Source organism: Lissotriton vulgaris, chromosome 11 (genome assembly GCF_964263255.1).
Source record: "Lissotriton vulgaris chromosome 11, aLisVul1.2, whole genome shotgun sequence".
Taxonomy (NCBI): Eukaryota; Metazoa; Chordata; class Amphibia; order Caudata; family Salamandridae; genus Lissotriton; species Lissotriton vulgaris.
In genome coordinates this window covers 635,321,306-635,334,906 of record NC_141699.1, presented here as the reverse complement: position 1 = coordinate 635,334,906, position 13,601 = coordinate 635,321,306, and the positions used below count along the sequence as shown (strand labels likewise).

Genomic DNA, 13,601 nt, shown 5'->3' with positions numbered 1-13,601 from the left:
TATCCTCTGCCCAATTCCTAATCCTATTAAAAACAACCCTGCCCAAGATCTTTAGAGTATTGTCGATCAAAGATATTGGGCGATAGTAACTAGGGTTGGATCTGTCCCCTTTCTTAAAAATGGGCACAATTATACTCGTGGACCAGGTTTTTGGAATTGTAGTATCGGTCAAATTATTAAAAACGTTGCATAAAAGAGGGGACCAGAAATCAGGTTCAGATTTAATAAGATCAATTGACAAGCCATCTGAACCTGGGGCTTTATTCCCTGTGCTTTGATGTATTCCGTCTTCTACCTCGGCTAATGATATTATCACATTAGTGACTGGGGGGTAACTATCAATGCTTGTTGTATTGGCTGTATATATTTTTGAAAAATGCTCCTCCCATGCTTTGCTAGGTATATTGCAATTTAGGGGAGTGATGTTCGATCCCATAGACCGCATTGATTTAACCTCTTTCCAAAACCCAGTTACGTCTTTGAGAGCAGCTGCGCAAGCAAGGGAGTCCCACCGTTCTTTTAATACCTCCTCTGCACGTAATTTAGTTGCTTTCTTGGGGCGCTCTCTCAGTGATCTAACTAATGTCATATCCCTTGGTTCACCATTTAATGCATCGCGTAGAGCCCTATTGATCCGAGAGCAAGTACCATCAAACCACCTAGGGTTCTTGCCCGGGTTCATGACAGGTTTAGAGATCTCATGTTTAATTCCAGCGCACAGCTCGGAAACAGCCTGAACTATCTCTATTCCTGAATTGTATTAGACAAACACGTGTCCACTAGTGCCGGATAGGACTTTATGGTACGGGCAAGTAAGGCTTTGTTATCTATGCCCTTCCAGATCACTTTCAGTTTGTCAGTAGATACCACCAGATTTTTTGCCCCTATTTCTTTCTGTTTTTAAATTTCTTAAAAAAACTTATAGTTGTTAAAATTGGGTTGTGATCGCTGTAATTAGTTCCTCATTCTTCAGCTTTGAATAAAAAATTCTCAAGGGAGGAAGAAATAAAAACATAATCTATGGTAGACGAACAACCCCCGCCTCTATAGGTAGGCAAAGGACCTTTATCAAACTCGCATCCTGCCTTGTCCATTACATTGACCAAATCACGAGTGGATAGATAATTGGATAATTCCTCTCCTCTTCTACATTGAATTATCCGGGCGCATGTGGTGGCAGGTTTATCTTTTCTGTTATATAAATGGCCATTAAAATCCCCCCCCCCCCAAACAAATTCCATCCAGTTTGCCATATCTTTCCTCGTCTACCAGATTGTCAATGAATTCAAATAAACTAATAAAATTCTTGTTGGGCAGTGATGTAAAATCATTGTTATAAAAATTAATTCGCTTAGTTATGTGGCTGCACTGTCAATCCGAGTTAACAGAATCTCGGGGTGGATGAGTCACATCAAGACAGCTTATTTCAAAACAAGGTGAACACTCAGATGTGAGCTTTGAGGTACCGAAGGATAGTGCGGGCCTCGTAGAACCTGAGCAAGGTGCAGGTGAGGTGAGGTCCATTTCCCTACCATGAAGGAATTCGTATTTCCTATCTGACATGGAGGGTTAATGTCATTGGTTGGTACAGGTTGTATCGTACTCAACCCTTTTACATCCTACTTTTTCACTTTGGTGGTAGTGGTGTTTCTTTTGTTTCATCACTACTTAGTGCAACTATTGTAAGAACAGAGGCGCTGATGAATGCCATGGGATAAAATACCCGCTAGGCAGAAACATGTTGGCCCGTTATTAGACAGATATTTGTTGACTGTCCTTTTTTTGCACTGTTCTATGTTTTTAATTAGGAGGTGTGGTTCGTCCGAAGAATAAAGTTAGAAATAGGAGGACACTCCATCCTATTTTAAAGTCACTATTATTTCTGTTGCACGATTTTTCACTTGACCATCAAAGATCAGCCATCTTTGCTGGTCTGTTTGTATGGGTGGACCAAATCCTTGACCAGCAACTAATGGTGCGGCGCTTGAAGTCCCAATGATCAAGGGACTAGCCTGATTTGCACCGGGGTTTGGCCATACGATAGGACTGATCATTGAATCAATTTGATGGTACCCCTTTGCTAATTGTTTTGGATTTGTCAACCATGTATGAATGATCTGTACCGTGTTGGTCTTTCCTATACATATAGTGTTCACCTTGTTTTGAAATAAGCTGTCTTGATGTGACTCATCCACCTCGAGATTCTGTTAACTCGGATTGACAGTGCAGCCACGTAACTAAGCTGGTAGACCCCCCTGTTTTTTGTGTTATATATATGTAAGTAGCTGGGGATAATAATCAGGTAGGGGTCTTTAAATTAAACATCCCTTGGACCCTCTCTAAACGGTCTGGTTGTTGATTGATAAAAATTAATTAAGCATAATGTAATTCCCTGTGTGTATATTAAAGCCTGAAAATTCCCATCATTCGTCTCCAAGGGTTTTATGTTACTAGCTGCAGTGATCTTTATCCATACGGATAATCCCCCGCTAGGTCGGCCAAATTCAGGACTAGGTACAATATTATTATAACAAGCAAACCCCTCAAGTAACTGTCCACTAGTACACCAAGTCTCTTGGAACATTAAAATGTCAAATTGACTAACCAAGTTAATCCACTCCGTTATGGTCAATTTGGCTTTTAGACCTACAATGTTCCAACTAAGTATATTTAGATGTTGATCTAGAAGTCTTGGGTTGATAGAGGCAGGTTTCTTGGGGGATGTCAATGGACCTGGATACAGCAATATGAGGATGGTCCGGTGATAGTCCCACTTGCCCTTCTGCAGTGATCACAGGTCTGTTTGAAAGTCAGTCCTGCCTTTCCAGGTCTGATAAAACAGTGAACCTGTTATGTGTAGAGTATATCGGGGTTGCTGGATTATGCCTCTCTGTTGAGGTCTATAGGAAAAGCCCAACAATACTAATATGATATTTGTAGGACTGTTAAACTGATCAGACGGAACTTTCAGTAACCATTTCACCAGTGAAGGGTACCTCAAGTTCACAACTATACAGTCTCCCATGATGTTTTTAGTAGAGGATCCTACCCATCCCACCCTACGTACCATCAAAATATCCTGTTATGCCTAATGAGCTCAAAGATCGTTTAGTATACAGCTGTTTTTTATATCTGAAAGAAACAGGAATGTATTAGATTCTTTACCTTAGAATATCCCCAGGCGTCAGACTGGATCCGGAAACTTTTGCGTAGCAGTACCCTTGTGCGTCGTCTGCGGCTCCGCGTCCGTCGTCGGGGTCGTTGGCGCCGGGATGACCTCGCCGGAGTACCTAGATGTTGCCCTCGTGCGGTGACGTCAGTTCTTATTTCCGCGCCAGCAAGAGCCGATCCGGAAAAAGTTGTACCCTTAGTCAATTTTTGACTAACTTTTTCGATCCTTTTTGATCATCTTTCGAAGTCTTTTGACTCCGACGGTGCCGGTAGGGATGCCCGGGTTCAAACCCCGTGTCGATTGCAACCAACTGATGTCGGTTACCGACCACCATCGCCTGTGCCTTCACTGTCTAGGCCCCGACCACGACGACAAGTCCTGCTCCGACTGCCGGGCCCTGACGTCCAAAGCAAGCTGGGAGCGGTCCCGCAAGCGATTCGAGCTCCGGCAGCCAGCCCCACGCCGCTCGAGGTTCTGGTCCGGAAGGAGGTTGAGGGACCGGTCGCGGGGCCGGAGTCACCACAGTTCCGGGAGTCGTCACCAGTCTTCGGGCTCGAATTCCTCAGGTAAGAGGCACAAGAAGCCGAAGAGGCGTCATCGCTCTTCTGACTCCCCCCGACGCTCGCGCGACGAGGCCGGGGGTTCGGGCGACACCGCCTCTGCGGCTCCGCCAGAGCCACAGGCATCGCGGCCTGTTCCATACCCACCGGTCCCTGGGCAGAACGCGACGCCGGAGGAGATCGAGGCCTTCCTCATGGCCATGAGGTTGCTCACTCCTCCGTCTGGTTCCGCGGCGCCTTCGGGCCAAGCGGCCCGACTGGGTCCTCAAGCGGGCCGGGAGCTTCGGCCCCGGCGCCGTCGGGTGCTTCGTCCCCGGCGCCGTCAGCGACTTCGGTCCCGACGCCGCAGGGCCCCGCTGGATCCGGCTTCCGATCTGGGTCATCCCCGGTCAACCTCACGACCTCCCAGGACGACGCCGTCCCCGGTCCTACCCTCCATTCGGGTCTGGCGTCGGAGCAGCGCCTCTTGGCGCCGTATTCGACGCCGCTTGGAGATTTCTATTTCTATGACCCGGCCCCATCCTTTGAAACTGAGTACCAGGTGATGGGTGGCGAGGAGGATTGGGAGGGCTCCGAGGACTCTCTGGCACGTGAGTGCCAGTCTTCTCAGGACTGGGCAGGTGAGCTAGGGGAGTCCAGTGGTCTGGACACCTCCCCAGACACTGGTTTTGTCCCCCCTCCTACTGTGGCTACGGAGGAGGGGGCTGCCTATAGTGTGGTGCTGACGCGGGCTGCCAAGGCCTTGGGCCTTGAGCTCCCCGTCGCGGCCGTGAGGACTAACCTCCTCACTGAGGTCCTTAAACCGCAGGCAAGCTCTGCTGAGCCTCTGCTGCCTTTTAATGAGGCCTTGTCAGACGTTCTTCTGGGCACTTGGTCCAAGCCCGCTACAGGTCCACCTGTAGATAGGAACGTGGCCAGGCACCACCACCCGGCTCCGGGCGACCCTTGCTTCCTGTCTACCCACCCCACCCCCGAGAGCCTGGTCATCCAGGCCTCTAACTCCCAGACCGCATTCCCGACAGCTCCCCTCGATAGGGAATCCAAGAGGTATGAGCAATACGGGAAAAAGGTATTCTCCTCCCTGAGTTTGGGGTTGCAGTCAGTCAACACCGCATGCTTCTTGGGCCGTTACACCCACTCTCTGTGGGACACGGTCGCGGACATGCTGCCACAATGTCCGGAGGAGGCCCGGACTAAACTCGCCTAAGCCCTTGCGGAGGGTCGAGATGCGGCACGGTATTCCATCCGGTGTGGGCTGGATACCACGGACTCACTGGGCAGAGCGGTGGCAATGACTGTGGCGATTCGTCGCCATGCCTGGTTGAGGTCCGCCAACTTTTCGGCTGATGTCCAAAACACTCTTATGGACATGCCGTTTGATGGCCGTCACCTCTTTGGCGACAAGGCAGACCATGCGCTTGAGCGCTTTAAGGACTCCAGGGCTACGGCCAAGTCCTTGGGCCTCTCGGCCCCGCACCAGCAAACTGCTGCTTTTCTCTCCTTTCGTGGCCAAGGAAGGGGCGCCCCCACACGTCCTGCCAGCCACAGGCTGCAGACGACCATCCAGCACGGTGGCGGACGTGGAAACCGCCGTGGCGGCGGTCGGGGACAATGGTGAGGCCAGTCCACACCTACCCCTGCAGCATCCCCTTCAAAACCCTCCTAGTCTGAGGTTTCAGGCCCATGTGACGCCAGTGGGGGGCAGGGTTCGCCATCACCACCTCCACTGGCGCATTGTCACTTTGGACAGGTGGGTGCTGTAAATCGTCCGAAGGGGCTCCTCCCTCCCCTTCGAGGTGTCCCCTCCTGCCATGCCACCGCAGTACCACCGCGTGTCGGGGGAACAATTGAAACTTCTACAAGAGGAAGTTACGGCCCTCTTGGCCAAGGGGGTCATCGAACGCTTTCCTGGGCCAGTAGTAGGGTGTGGTTGTTACTCCCACTACTTTCCGGTACCCAAGAAAGGCAAAGGGGGCCTACGCCCTATCTTGGACCTGCGGAACGTCAACGGCTTCCTCCGGAAGGAGAAGTTCAAGATTCTGACACTGGCTCAAGTCTTAGCTGCCCTGGACCCGGGAGACTGGATGGTAGCGTTGGACTTGCAAGACGCTTATTTTCAAATCTCCGTCCTGCCAGCCCACCGGCGTTACCTTCGGTTCACGGTAGGCCACGAGCACTTTCAGTTTACTGTGCTCCCTTACCAGCGCCCCCACGGGTGTTGACAAAAGTTATGGTGTTGGTCGCAGCTCATCTGCGCAGGTTAGGGGTTTCAGTCTTTCCCTACCTCGACGACTGGTTGTTGAAGGCGGGCTCGCCCCAGACAGTCGTCAGCCACCTCCAGAATACGGCCGACCTCCTGCACCTGCTGGGGTTCTCCATCAATGTGCCGAAGTCACACCTGCGTCCCTCTCAGAAGCTTCTCTTCTTCAGAGTGGTTCTAGACTTGGCGCAGTTTCGGGTTTATCCTCCCGAACAGCGGGTTCGAGATATTCCGGCTCTGATTCCGATCTTTCAGCCGTTATCCCGAGTCTCGGTCAGGTTGACGCTGCGGCTTCTGGGGCTGATGACCTCCTGCATCCTTCTGTTGCATCATGCCAGGTGACGGATGCGGGCTCTGCAGTGGGACCTGAAGTTTCAGTGGGCACAGCATCAGGGCAACTTGTCCGACCATGTCTTGATCTCGGAGGGCACTGCAAGACAGTTGCAGTGGTGTCTCACGGACCGCGAATGGGTCAGCGGCAGATCCCTCTCCCTACCCCAACCGGAGCACGTAGTTGTGACGGACACGTCCCTCCAGGGCTGGGGGGCCACATGGGAGAGGCGTAGATCAGAGGCCTCTGGCTTCCAACGGAGTCCCGGCTCCACATCAACCTTCTGGAGCTGCGGGTGATCCGGCTTGCACTGAAGGCATTCCTCTCCTCTGTCCGGGGGAGTGTAGTGCAGGTGTTCATGGACAACACCACTGCCATGTGGTACTGCAACAAACAGGGCGGGATGGGGTCATGGACCCTATGCCAGGAGGCTCTGCGCCTCTGGCAGTGGCTGGAACATCAGGGCGTGACCCTGGTGGTTCAACACCTGGCAGGTTCCCTGAACGCCAGGGCGGACAAACTCAGCCGTCGGTGCATGATGGATCACGAATGGCGTCTAAACTCAGACGTGATGCAAGGCCTCTTTCAGCAGTGGAGGGAGCCTTGGTTAGATCTATTCGTCACAGAAGAGAACTCGCAATGTCATCAGTTCTGCGCGTTGGAATTTCCAAGGCGGCACTTGCTCGGAGACGCTTTTCATCGCAAGTGGAGCTGCGGTCTGTTGTACGCCTTTCCGCCTATACCACTTCTGCCCAAAGTGCAGAAGAAGATCAGAAGCGACTGGACCCAAGTTATCCTTGTGGCTCTGGACTGGGCATGAAGATACTGGTATCCCGAGCTACTCAGCATGTCTGTCGATCCCCCGATTCGTCTGCCTCTTCAGGAGGACCTTCTGTCGCAGCAGCAGGGGACGGTCCACCACCCGAACCTGGCCAGTCTCCACCTCCATGCTTGGAGATTGAGCGGCAACAGTTGAGGCCATTTGACTTGCCTCCTGTAGTTTGTAATGTAATTCTGGCAGCCAGGCGTCCCTCCACAAAGTTGGTATACGCCTGCAGGTGGAACAGATTTGTGGCATGGTGCACAGCAAAGGCTGTGGATCCACTCTGTGCCCCCCTTTCTGAGGTTCTCCTCTTCCTTCTTTCTCTTGCCCAGCAGGGCTCTGCTCTGGGCACTATCATGGGCTACCTTTCTGCCCTTTCTGCCTTCTTAAGGCTACCTGATCAGCCTTCTTTGTTCAAGTTCCCGATTGGAAATAGGTTCTTCGAGGGCATCACTCATATGTTCCCCCCTGTTTCTTTCGTGATGAGCCAGTGGGACTTGAACCTGGTTCTGACTTACCTGATGTGCGCTCCTTTTGAGCCGCTCCATAACTGTCCTCTCCCTCTTCTTACGCTGAAGACTGCTTTCCTGGTTGCCATCACCTCTGCCAGGAGGGTGAGTGAGCTCCAGGCTCTTTCGTCCAAGCCTCCTCTCCTTCCTGTCGATCCGGACAAGGTTGTGTTGCGAACAAGACCCTCTTTCCATCCCAAGGTAGTCACAGCCTTCCACATCGGGAAGTCCATCACCTTGCCCACCTTCTTTCCACCTCCGCATCCCTCTAAAGAGGAAGAGCAGCTCCACCGTCTGGACCCGAAACGTGCACTCTCATACTATCTGGTTCCGGGTGGATGACCAACTCTTTGTTGGTGACGTGGGCGCTAAGAAGGGACGGGCGGTGCACAACCGGACCATCTCTCGGTGGGTCATGTTGTTTATCAAGGCATGCTACTCTTTGGCTAAGAAGGAGCCTCCCGTTGGACTGAGGGCCCATTCCACTCTGGCCACGGCAGCTACTACTGCCCTGGGCCAGGGAGTCCCCTTGCAGGACATCTGTCAGGCAGCTACATGGGCCTCGCTGCACTCGTTCGCAAGACACTACTGCCTGGACAGCCAAGTCCGGAGGGATGGCTTCTTTGGCTGTTCCGTCCTCCAAGACTTTCTGGTGTGAATATTGGTTCGCAGACCCACCAACGGGGTTGGTATTGCTGAGGTATCTATTCTAAGGTAAGGAATCTAATACTAATCTGTTTCTTTCAGATGCACAAGTTACTTACCTTCGGTAACGATATATCTCCCGTTCTGCGAACCGATATCTAGGGTTATGGTCATCCCCTTTCAGGGCCCTAGTTTCATAGCACCAGTGTTGGTTTTTATCATGGCTCTGCGTTTTTTGCACGGAAAAGCTGTGTATAAGAACTGACGTCAGCGCGCGAGGGCGGCAACTAAGTACTCCAGCGACGGACGTGGAGCCGCAGACGACGCCTACTGACGCGCAAGGGTACTGCTACGCAAAAGTTTCCGGATCCAGTCTGACGCCTGGGGATATTCTAAGGTAAGGAATCTAATGCTTACTACTGTTTCTTACAGATATATTGTTACCAAAGGTAAGTAACTTGTGCGTTCTGCTTGATGTGTAATGTTTTCTTATGTTTTGTTTGATTTGGAATCCTCTCTGTCAAAGAAGGGTATCAATTTGCCACATTCTATAACCTCCGTTTACTCTTTATTTTGTATTCTAATTTTTTATTCTAGTTTTTCTACACTTTGCTCGGTTTCTTAAATCTCTTTTTCTTGATCTCTCACAACTGTTTAATACTTAGCGTTGTAGCGTATAGTTTTGCACCCCATTCTAAGATGGCACTCTCCTTTTAATTGCGTTTTGTTTTGACGACATGGACTGTCGTCTAATTGTTTATAGTTGACCTTTTCAACCGCTACCGACGTTTATGACATTTTGACATAATTGTCGACTAAGTTGTCGGCCCTTGTTTGCTTATCTACAGCAGTAAGATTTTCAGATTTGAGAATATTACCGCATTTTTGCACTTCTACTAGTGTCATGTCCATCCTGACTCCCTTAGCACTTTGTTTATCCACAGCGGTAAGATTTTCAGATTCGAGCATGTTACCGCACCTGTGCACTTCTGCTAGCGTTATGTACACCCTGACTCGCTTTGAACTTTTTACCGTGAATTATCACTGCACATCTTCAAGCCTTTTCAGTTTATTTCCACTGAGAATATTGCTAGCCCTTTTTTCATTTACTTTGCATTTTCTAACCGTGAATGTCCGCTTCGTTCTTTTGAGCGTTTAACCTTGTTCCACTTCAATGTCTTTTAAAATGTCACTGGGTGTATTGAAAGCCCCCACTTTTCTCTTTCTGCACCTCCCTCACCTGGATTTCAACTATTGACACACCGGTTTCTCACTTTATGAGAGTCCCTATAACCTTTTTTTCTTCTCTGTTTTTAGTGCATTAAGGTCAGTTTTTACCAGATTTAAGTTCTTTCATTTTATAACATTTTGCACACCACTAAAAGGTTTTCTTTGTGTTCTCACCATCCCAATATTGCTTTCAGATGCTTTCAGATGCAATCACCCCTGATGAAGTGCTTTGCTCACCCGAAATGCATTGGATCTGCGCAATCATTATTTACTCAAGCCTTTGTGTTGCTATGGTATAGAATGGGATGAATTCTAATTATTGATGATTGAACAATCCTGATTATGGAATAAATTCTAATTGTGAATTGACTAACGTCTCAACTCCTGATTAACATTGGATTACTCCATTTTGGGAATTTTGTCTGTGCCTTCAGGTGACGTTACCCCGGGGTAATGTTTTTTTCCTATTTCCAGTTACACTTTTCGATCAGTAAGCGATACCCTGTTAGAGCCCATTAAGCTTATTTACTACTCCTAAGTAATTTTTCTAATCTTTTCTAAATCTTAGAGTGCATGTTTCACCTTTTCCATATTTTGCAATATATGGTATGACACAAAATATCACCATTGTCACACAGTGGTCCTGGGAACAATGTAGAGATAATGCCATCTGAAAGGCAACTACAGTAAATCTTGGCCACAATTCCTAAGAGTAACATATGTCCTACACATCAATGTTGAACTGAAAGTGAATGAGAATAACATCTGTGTTGCAGCCAAAATAACTCATGTCAACATATTCCACTTTCATTGCAGAGGGAGAAACAACACCTCCTGACCTGCAGCATGTTCTGGAAGACCGATCTGTTGGCGATGACTTCCTTCCCTCCACGAACGAAGACACCTTTCAGCAACCCTTGGACTCCACTGAAACATCTTCTCCGGTCACGGCAAGGGGTGACAGCATCACTGGGTCTCCAGAGGGACCGCCTCCCACAGAACATGCCCCAACTGCCAGCCAAATCCCAAGCATGGACTCCGAGGACACCCAAGTTGTCTTCGAACGGCAAGCAATAGGAGCCCATCAACAGCTGGTAGATGGGAGGTGGGTTGGGCTGGAGACCATAGCAGGCACCCTAGAGGGAGTCTGTAGGGGCCTCAGTCCCATTAAGGACACCTATGAGACATTCAAAAACACCTACCCTTCACTCCAAAGAATGGAACAGTCCCTGGCTGACATTGCTAGTGTCATGAGACAGAGGCAACAACAACAGCCCTGGCAATGTGACACCAGTGAGATTGCCACCCAGCTGGGGGCCATCCACACCATCTTCCAATCTATGGAGCAGAAGCAGGACTCCTACATTGCTACTATGAGGGCCTTACACCATGACATTGTTGCCTTGCTGATAAACCATCAGGCCCTTTTCAGTGCTGTGCTGCTGACCTTGCTGGCACAGACAAATGCTGCCGGGGACAGGGGAGCCACATCTTCAGCCCCAGATGTGTGTGTGCCGCAGATGCCTCCTGCACAAACACAACACACATCAGAGGAAGAAGAGGTGGACTTAATCAAATTCGAACTGTGATCTACCCAGTAACATTTGGCTGTGCCTCTTGGCCAGTTTCCCATTGGACCTGTGTTAATTATCATGCCATTTCCCTTCTGACCTGTAACTGTTCCCATTATGAATGCCCACCTATTAATTTGATCCTTGTGTGGACTGTTGATGAGGCCTGCCTTCCCTAGTGATATATTTGGACCTCTTCCTCACTGGAATACTCCTCTCCTCGACATGTCACATGATGTGCAACCCCTCATGGTCTCTGTCTGGACATCCTTTGGCTCTAAAACAATGGTGGGGTTGTTGTTGCAAGATTGGCTACTTTGAATTAGCCTATGAACACACCTATAAATAAATGCACTACCTTGAACTGCGTGTTGTATCTCTGTTGCAGATAGGACTAACTAGATCATGGTGGATGTGCATACCCAAAAGGCACTTCCTACCTTCTCAAGGAAATTGCACTTCAGGCCCTGTCACATGCTCTTGTTGGAGAAGGCTGAGCGTGCTCTGCATTCTGTTCTTGAGAACACACAATGAGAAGACCGGGAGGCCTTAGACTCTCATAGGAACACAGCCGCTTTCTCCATGCTACATCTTATCCCTGGTGACGGTGTGATGTGATACCTCACACTAAATTCACCAAGTCTACAGCATAGCACAAAGGTGCAATCAATATGTGTGCCCCAAAGGGTGCCATGACTGTGCCCAATCAACCAACAACATATGAACATCTAAGAAAGTGCAAAACATGTGCCACATGTGCCCCAAAACAAAAGGTTTTAGGGCAAAGAAAAATGCCCCATCACCAATACTAGTAAGAAGTTGTAATGTAGAAATTCTCTAGCCCATCACAATGTAATATTAGGGTGCAAGTAAAAATCCCTCAACACATGTAAATGTAAGTACGGTTTAGGCGCTATGTAAATGCCTATTACCAACATAAATATAAGTACGGTTTGGACGCAAAACAGGTGACCCATCACCAGCAACAGTAAGAAATGTCTGGGTGTAAATAAACATCCCCTAGTATAAATAAGAGCAAGTATGGTTTGGGTGCAAACACTTGCCCATAACCAGCAACATTTGGTAGGCTGGGAGCAACCAACATGTAAAAGCACCAATACATGTACGGTTTGGGTTGCAGTTGACCTGCCCCATCACAAATTACTGAAAGAATTGTTAGGGATGCAATAAACATGCCCCAACGCAAGTAATAGTAAGCAAGATTTGGGTGAAAAACATAACCACCAGCATACAGGGGATTACTCCCTAGGAACTCGAGGATAAAATTCACGAAACAAATTACCAAACAGATACTGATCCTAAAAAACTATACATGCTGTAAATGCCAACCATAGAATATAGTCAGCAGCAGTGGAACATATTGGGATAGAAAATTAGAAATAGTATACAAACACATGCAGACAGTAATACGGTATGACATATTTAAATAAGTCAAAAATCATGAATAACACTTAGAAATATACTTTCCTGGCATTTCGCACTATCTAAAGATGGCACAGAGTGATGGAAGGAAAAATACACGTACCACCATTTCACAGACCAAAACAAATCTAGCTAGCAGACATGAAAATGAACATTTAAAAACAGGAAAAGACACTGTAATATCACTATAATAAATCTGCTAAAGCGCCAGTCCAACAGAATCTAAAGAAACTCAGGCCACTGTTATTGTAGACACTTCAGATCATGTTCCAGAATGAAGAGCACCTGCAGACAGAGACACTCCCAGAATGTCACTGAATGTAGGCCACAGCGCTCAGAGAAAGCAGCAAACTTGCAGTGGTCACTGTAATGTCACAAAAACTCTCTGTGGTGTGTTCACTAAAACTCCCTGCTGTGCTTGAGTATCCAAAGAGCAATAACGCTGCCTTCCAGCGTGGCGGTCATTAGAGCTCTCAGCAGCGCTTGAAGGTTCATAACAATTACGCAGACATCCGTGCATTCAGTCATAAAGATGAGCATGACCACGTCGAGATAGACCAGGAAACACACATAAACATCGCAAAAGCTCCATCACCAGGGATACGACATAGCATGGAGAAAGTGGCTGCGTTCCTATGATGGCCTAAGGTCTCCCCGTCTTCTCATTACATGTCCTCGAGAACAGAATACAGAGCATGCTCACCATTTCAGAAAACGCTGCCCACTGGGAAGTATTTTCCATTCCAGCGCATGGCAGCTGATGTGCCTTTTAAACACCCCAAAGAATACCGGTGTAAATGTAATAAATGTAAGCGGGCGCTAACCACTGGTACGAGGCAGCCAGTTTACTCCAGATAGATACTGGTTTAAATCTCAAATGCACTGCCAGACGCTATGGCAATTAGTAATGGCACCCCACTGGTTCGATTCAGCCGGTTTACTCCAAATAATTGCCGATGGAAATATCAAATACACTCCCAGATGCTACGGCAATTAGTAATGGCACACTGGCACAGCAGTTGAAAACCAAGGGCCACATGCATCAAAGTCAGGATTT

The 13,601-nt window shown here is 48.6% G+C and overlaps 1 protein-coding gene across 1 annotated transcript in view; it reads left to right on the top strand.

Annotated features, from left to right (window-relative positions):
* The window catches only part of LOC147683273 (uncharacterized), a 1,451,334-nt gene extending 1,439,871 nt beyond the window's left edge, over nucleotides 1-11,463 (top strand). The window contains exon 22 of the mRNA XM_086943731.1: nucleotides 10,347-11,463. Coding sequence (XP_086799857.1) covers nucleotides 10,347-11,119 — 773 coding nt within the window. The 3' untranslated portion in view covers nucleotides 11,120-11,463. The remainder of the gene's footprint in view (nucleotides 1-10,346) is intronic.
* Nucleotides 11,464-13,601: the final 2,138 nt, after the last annotated feature.